We start from the raw sequence: 7,271 nt of genomic DNA, 5'->3' as shown, positions 1-7,271 counted from the left end.
GCCGGGCGCCTCGCTCGGGGAGAAGCGGCGGCCGTGCGCTTCCCCTCCCGGAACGGCCGTGCGAAGGACGCTGCCGGAACGCGCCCGCAAACGGCGCGCTCGGTGGACCTCTCGTATTCTACCTTTGGACCGCGAGCACCGCTGACCTTCATTCAGTGCTCAGCCTCGAGGGAGCGGAGGGCTGTGACACAGCACGAGGGACGCGGCACCCGCCCGTCTCGGCTGTCCCGGGCACGGGACTGCCCTCGCCGCCTACTCCGGACAACGAGATGTGGCGCGCGGCGCTGCCGGAGCATCTCCTCGTCCAAGTCACGCTCGCAACTTGCTCTTTTTCCCTCCTAGGTCAACGTTGGGTGCGTGCCAAAAAAAGTGAGTGTGCTTTTTTTTGTTGTTTGCAACGTTATATTCTGGGTCAGTTTCGGCCCCGGCACAGAGTCCGGTGCCTAGGGTTTGGCCCTGAGCAAAAGGCAGATAACTGCACTGAGGTCAGGGCACAACCTGCAGAGGAGGGCGTGGAGAGGAAGCAGTGCTTGGAGAGCATTGCGTAACTGCACCTCCCTGGGGCACCCAGATCCCGTGAGCGGGTCCAGGCAGAGGGATGGCATCAGGAAGTGCTGCCTGCACGCAGCCAAGCTAAGAACCCGGTGGCGCAAGCCAGCGAAGCTTGTATGGCCTTGCACGCAAAGGGTGGTCACAGTCGTGCAGCTGGTGTTTGCTGCAGCAGACCTCGGGGCCCCCATGGTGTTTGCAGCTCTCCTGAGACTACAAGAGCCTGCTAGGTGTAATGGGCTCATCCTGAAGCCTGCTGCACCGGGGCACTGAGTGGGCCGTGCTCTGTGTGAGCAGGTGATGTGGAACACCGCCATGCACGCCGAGTTCATCCACGACCATCCTGACTATGGCTTCGAGATACCTGGCGCCAGGTTTAACTGGAGGTGAGGCATGGGCTGGGTGGGGCTGGGTGCCAGCCACAGTGGGGAAGGCACCTGCCTGCTGTGCAACTCACGCCTATTTTATTTTGGACCTCCTCTGCCATGCGGTGAGAGTTATTTCAGAAGAGCTCTGCAGCTTCATTAGTTGGCGGTGACAATAAACTTCCATCTTTTTCCAGAACCATTAAGGAGAAGCGTGATGCTTATGTGAGACGCCTGAATGAGATCTATGAAAATAACGTAACCAAGGTGTGGATGCTTTTATTCCCTAAGCCTGGTGTGGAAGCAGTCCTTTCTGTCTATTTTCTGTATGTATCTGCTGCTGATGCAATACCTGGGCTTCCTGCTGTTGCTCCACAGGCTCGCATTGACATCATCCGTGGCTACGGCAAGTTCACCTCTGATCCAGAGCCCACCATTGAAGTCAATGGGAAGAAGTACACGGCTCCTCACATCCTCATTGCGACAGGTGGGCGCCCATCGGTCCCTCCTGACTCTGAAGTTCCCGGTGAGTACCCGCATAGCGCAAGCAGGGAGCAAGTGATGTGGCTGCAAGAAGCTTCTTGCAGTTATCCATGGTAAAATCACCGTGTTGCTCTGCAGGTGCCAGCCTCGGTATAACCAGTGATGGGTTCTTTGACCTGGAGGAACTTCCCAGGTACAGTGGGATATCTCCCATCCCGGTGATGCAGTGGAGAGGTGAATCCCAGAGCTTGGTGGCTTCTCAATGGCTCCAGCTGATCACCTTGCTCGTCTCAGCTCTGCCCTGGGAGGTTGCATAGGCTGTTCTGTAAGGCTCCCTCTGTGGTGGCACCCAAGATGAACTACTTGGTTTGGGCCCAGGAGAAGCTGCCAGTCTTCTAATGCTTGTCAGGCTCCAAACATGTGCACATGGCATTCTTGCTTCTCTGCAGGCACAGCGTGGTCGTTGGTGCAGGGTACATTGCAGTAGAAATCGTGGGGATCCTCTCCACACTGGGCTCCAAGTCCTCCTTGCTTATCCGTCGGGACAAGGTACTGCTGCTGGCCATCCCCAGGGTGCTTCCCATTGCAGCCACATCCCAACTGCCCACAGGTCTCTGGCAGGGTAGCTAGGAAAGCTGTGGGTGGAGGCAGAGCAGAGGCATGCTGCTGAGCCCATCCCTGCAGCTGTAGAACATGCAGAGCTTTTCTGTAGCAGTGCGTGCCGTGGGATCTGCTTCCTTCAGTTTCACGTTGAGTCATAGCTTGAAGAAAGCAAACTAAGGAAGATTAAAAAAACAAAGAAACTATGAAGCAGAAGCATCCCAGCCTATTTGTGACAGAGTGGGGCAAGAAAACAGGCAGTAGGGAGATGGAGGTGGATAGGGTCATCGAGCATCCTAGTGTGCGGGCTGTCATCTTAAAGGACTGCATGGTCCCTGCCTAGGTCCTAAGGACGTTTGACTCGCTGATCAGCACAAACTGCACACAGGAGCTGGAGAACATTGGAGTTGATGTCTGGAAGCACACACAGGTATGGGCGCTCACGGAGGACAAGATGAGGTTGGATTTGATGATTTTGAAGGTCTTTTCCAACCTGAGCAATTCTATAATTCTGAGATGGATGGGGTAGCACCCCAAGCAAGTGTGGTTGCTTACCGACCCTACTAGCACCATCCCACCATGGCTCCTGGTTGTCCCCACAGGTCCAGGCTGTCACCAAGTCCCCCAGTGGCTTGCTAGAGGTGAAGGTGATATCCTCTGAGCCTGCACACAAGCCAACTGTGAAGGTGATCCATGATGTGGACTGCCTTCTGTGGGCCATTGGGCGGGAGCCGAACACGGAGGAGCTGTGCCTGGAGCATGTGGTGAGACAGAAATGTGTCCCCTTCCTCTTAAGCATTGCCATCCTTGGGCTGCAGAGCTTCTTGGTGCCGTGTGGGATCATAAAAAGTCTGGCACATCCCTGCCAGGCTCAGTTCCTCCATCCAGGGACCTTTCACATTGCTGTGAGGACCACAAGGTTCTAAATGCTGACATGGCTGGTGTTCCCCTGGCAGGGTGTGAAAGTGGATGCCCAGAACCATGTGGTGGTGGATGAGTTCCAGAACACCACCAGAAAGGGGATCTATGCCATCGGAGATGTCTGTGGCAAAGCCCTTCTGACCCCAGGTGCGTACTGGTGCTCTCCATCCCCTCATACCCCAGCAGAGCCATGTCTCACATTCCCTGTCCCTCTCCTTAGTGGCCATTGCAGCTGGGAGAAAGCTGGCACTTCGGCTCTTTGGTAACCAGCAATATGCCCGGCTTGACTACAGCAACATCCCCACTGTTGTCTTCAGCCACCCACCCATTGGAACTGTGGGCCTCACTGAAGGTAGGGGTCGGAAAACCTGCAGAGAAGCATGCAGATGTTAAATCATTGCCTGTGTGGAGAAACAGGCCAGGGAAACTGATGTGCAGTGCTTTCTGCTGCAGATGAAGCCATCTCTATGTACGGAAAAGACAACGTAAAAATCTACTCCACTTCATTCACCCCCATGTACCATGCAGTCACCCAGAGGAAGGTGAAGTGTGTGATGAAGCTGGTCTGCGCTGGCAAGGAGGAAAAGGTGTGTGGAAGGGGATGGTGGTATCCCCACTTAGGAAGGTGCAGGTCCCCTTGTAGTGTCTTACTGCAGGGAACACCACTGGCTGTCCCTGTGGGGGGCCACCGGTGGTGGTGGTGGGTGTGCACTCCTGGCTTTGAGTCTGGTCTCATACTGGCTTCTTGTTTCTTCCTGGAAGGTGGTGGGGCTGCACATGCAAGGCCTGGGATGTGATGAGATGCTGCAGGGTTTTGCTGTGGCCATCAAAATGGGAGCCACCAAGGCTGACTTTGACAACACAGTTGCTATCCACCCTACCTCTGCAGAGGAGCTGGTGACAATGCGCTGAAGTGTGGAGATGAACTGCTGGCAGCTGAAGCAGAGGAGCCACTCCTTGCCTCTTGCCTGCACTTCCTCTGTGCAAATTAATCACACAAGCAAATTTCACCTCTTTCACTGAAAATTTTTCCTGAGTTGTAGGAAATCAATTTTTCCTTTCTTGAAAAGTGCCTAAACATCAGCCAAGTATTTGGAGAGCAATACAGTGGTAGAATCAGCATGGCGTGACCCAGAGTAGAAAATAAATGCAGTGATGCTGGCAAGCCTTTGCCTAGTGTGTTGTAATTGCTGTCCTGTGCTGTACCATACAGGGTAGGAAAAAGCGCTGAGGCATCATTTCAGCCTTTAGAGGCAAAGGCAGGGAGTCACTACGGGATGCCGAAGGGACCGGGCCACGATTGCAAACTGCATGCAAAATAAGCTTCCTCAAGTTCACCAAGGCCCAGTGCTACACAGGGTTTGACCCGCGAGGCTACTAACTCACCCTTCCGACCGCCGCCATTACGCGGCTCGGGGGCGCGAGGCTGGCGCTGAGACCTCAGGGCGCCTGCGCGGTGCGGCCGCCATCTTCCCTCCTCCCTCCATCCCTCTTCCGGCCGTGGGCGGCGCCGGCGGGGCTGCGCTGCTGGTGCTACTGCGAAGCGGCCGGAGCCGGGGGATGAAGGCAGCGGGCCTGGGACTGCGCTCCCTGCCTCGGCATCAAACGTGGGCCGGACGCGGGGCAGAAGGAAAAGCGAAGCGGCGCGCACGGTGATGGCTTCTGGAGCAGAGAATGCAGCTGGGTGAGCAGTTTGGGGCTCGACAGCAGAGGCGAATTTTTGCCTTGCAGGGGCTCAAACCCAGGCTCACTTGGTTGGTTTGGGAGCCCAGTGAGAGCGACTGAGCTGTGCATTTCCACCTCTTGAAAGCAGAGACGGAATCCTGCATTTCTGAGGCTTGAAAACAGGCTCATTTGGCCGCTTTTGGACCACAGTTTGCAGCCGATCACGCATTTTTCAGCCTCCGTAACATGCGCAGTGGGATGCTGTGGGAGCTTGAGAACAGAGACCAAGCGGCCTATTTTTGGAACTCAGAGCCAGTTTTGGGGGATCAGACACAGAACCCAGGCCTGCTGCCTCGAGCCAAGCCCCAGGGCTGGCTGTGTGCAGACAGCAGCAGGTAGGGGTGCTCTCAACCACAGCACTGGTTGTGTTGTCCCCAGAATGCTGGGGGTGGGTGTGCACCGAGCTGAACTCACATGTGAGACTCTCTGGGTAAAACATGACTTTTTAGTTCAACTGCTTACTCAAATGTTTAAACAATGCCCAGAATAGTTACCCACGGGCCTGTGTAGTACAACAATTAGAAAACAATGGCAGCTTGTATTAGTATTCACAATGACAATGACTGATCTATGGCCTTTTCAAAAGGCTGGACTGTTGGAACAAGCATGAGGTAGAAACAAATGAGCCAGAGCCACAGCAAGCTGGAGACTGCTAGGACCAGAGACACCAATTAATGGTAGATACAGGGAGCCAGAGGTGTCCAGGACTAATTAATCAATCAATTCAACTGACTACTAAGTAGTTTACAGTGTATAACTATGACATGCAACATTACAGTTATGACAGCAATTGATTTATGACCTTGTCCAAAGCCCAAATTTTTGCAGCAAGCATGAGCTCTGATGAGCTGGAGACATCCACAACTAATAAATCAGCAAAAGCAAAAACTAGTCTCTACCTATACAATGTAACAACTATGACATTCAGTGGTAATAATCAAATTATGACAGTGATTGATTTGTGACCCTGTATAAAGCCCAGACTGTTTTAACAAGTATGAGCTGGAGTTACCTGGAGCCAAAACAGAGCTGGAGAAGTCTAGGAAACTTCCAGGACATGTCCACAGGCTGGAGCTGTAAACAAACTGGAGAAAAGCACAAAGCTGCCTATAAACCAGAGACGCAGCAAGTTGAAGACATCCAGGATTAATTAGCCTGCAAATACAAATTAAATTAGTTAATATCTATACAGTACACAACTAAGACATTCAATATTAACATTTAAGTTACAACAGCGATTGATTTACATACTTGTCTAAAGCCTAGCTTGTTTTAACAATCTTTATTGTATGAGTTATGACTATCTGGGCATAGAAATGAGCATAGACTACAATGAGTTGGAGGCATCCAATGAATTGTAGATGCTGGGAGCTGGATATTTCCAGGCCTGATTGGTCAATAAATCTAAAAGAAAAATAGCTAGTCCATAGTTGATGACATACAACCATGACATACCATATTAAAGTTATGACAGTGATTATTTATAATCTTGTCTAAAGCCAGGCTGTTTTTCCAAGCACAAGCTGTGTTCTACTCAGAAAGAAGCAAAATTGCTTCTAACAGGTTATGGCAATCCCAGACAAAGTATTTGGAAATAAACCAATAGTCACATACCAAAAAAAGAGCTGAACTTAAATGATGAAGGAGCTCTCTGGCTACGGAGTCCTCCTTTGCAGCAAGCAGCCCAAATCCAAGAGACGGTCTTCAGTATGTAAGGGGCTCATATAAGGGTTAGCTTTTCTGTAGCTGACCCTTATGTGAGCCCAGGATGCCTCCAACCTTCTGGTCACATGGGGAGCACAGGTGCAAACAATTTGCCTGTGCTCCCTGGGCCAGCCATTCCCCTTCAGCATGTGCTGAATCACCATTTCAAGCTGTGACCCGACAGTTCCCCTGCAATTGTAATGAGGCAGAGCTTGAAACCGAGCTGGAGATGAAATGAACTGGGGATACAATAAACAGGAGACTTCCTGGGCTAGACAAAGCCATGGAGCTGCAAATGAGGTGGAGAAATCCAAGGCTAATTAACGAATACAAACTAATTAGCTTCTGTACAGCGTATAACTATGAACCGTAATATTCTGATTATGACAGCAATCGATTTACAGCTCGCACGAAGCCCAGGCCGTGGTTACCTGGTGCTGGAGATGTCCGTGCCCCCTGCGGTACCTCAGGGAGGCGCGGAACAGGGAAGCGCGGGCTGGGCTGTCCCCTGCACGGAGCCGAGGTGGTGGTTGCAATGGGAGAATGAAATCCTGCAGCCGGGGGCACAATCAGGTTCCTCCGTACTGGAGCACGCGGACACGGCTGCGGGCAGGTGTTAGCTCTCGGGAGTTGTGCTTCCAGCAAGGCGGGGTCCCGTCGCGCACCGCGGGCTGGAGCCCCCGGCAGGGAAGGCGAGGGGCTGCTCGATTTCCCGAAGCCCCGCTGGTATCGGGAGGCGGGAGCCGGGTGCGAGCGCGGCTTCGAGGCCGCGTCAGGCCTCGAGCGGGATTTACTTTCTACCGTCAGCCAGGAGCTGCCTCTTGTCACCAGCCCGAGGCCGAGCTGTGAGGATCCGTGCCGAAAGATGCGTCGGCGGACGGGCGGGGGAACAGGCCCGGGGCAGCACGACGGCAGCACGAGGGC

At 53.2% G+C, this 7,271-nt stretch overlaps 1 protein-coding gene and 1 long non-coding RNA gene across 2 annotated transcripts; one reads left to right on the top strand and one right to left on the bottom strand.

Annotated features, from left to right (window-relative positions):
- The first annotated feature begins 163 nt into the window (after window positions 1–163).
- Window positions 164–4,088, top strand: GSR (glutathione-disulfide reductase). The gene is made up of 12 exons (XM_010709599.3): window positions 164–369; window positions 847–935; window positions 1,112–1,181; window positions 1,293–1,440; window positions 1,536–1,590; window positions 1,847–1,946; window positions 2,341–2,427; window positions 2,600–2,761; window positions 2,954–3,065; window positions 3,139–3,270; window positions 3,372–3,505; window positions 3,681–4,088. The coding sequence occupies exons 2-12, from the start codon at window positions 850–852 to the stop codon at window positions 3,828–3,830; spliced, it is 1,236 nt and encodes a 411-aa protein (XP_010707901.1). The 5' UTR covers window positions 164–369; window positions 847–849; the 3' UTR covers window positions 3,831–4,088.
- Window positions 1,178–7,265, bottom strand: LOC104910568. The gene is made up of 3 exons (XR_004159494.1): window positions 6,779–7,265; window positions 5,656–5,798; window positions 1,178–2,173 (listed from the first exon to the last, which is right to left on the bottom strand). It is a non-coding gene; the product is annotated as an uncharacterized LOC104910568 (long non-coding RNA).
- Window positions 7,266–7,271: the final 6 nt, after the last annotated feature.

The sequence above is a fragment of the Meleagris gallopavo genome, chromosome 4 (genome assembly GCF_000146605.3).
Source record: "Meleagris gallopavo isolate NT-WF06-2002-E0010 breed Aviagen turkey brand Nicholas breeding stock chromosome 4, Turkey_5.1, whole genome shotgun sequence".
NCBI lineage: Eukaryota > Metazoa > Chordata > Aves > Galliformes > Phasianidae > Meleagris > Meleagris gallopavo.
The sequence above is the reverse complement of the archived record's forward strand: the minus strand, read 5'-3'. Positions and strand labels throughout refer to the sequence as shown.

Excerpts from the sequence above, each read along its gene's own strand:
- GSR (XM_010709599.3), top strand. The coding sequence starts at position 850 with ATGTGGAACACCGCCATGCACGCCGAGTTCATCCACGACCATCCTGAC. Across the intron at positions 936-1,111 it reads GGCGCCAGGTTTAACTGGAG|AACCATTAAGGAGAAGCGTG; the intron begins GTGAGGCATGGG and ends ATCTTTTTCCAG. Across the intron at positions 3,066-3,138 it reads CAAAGCCCTTCTGACCCCAG|TGGCCATTGCAGCTGGGAGA; the intron begins GTGCGTACTGGT and ends CCCTCTCCTTAG.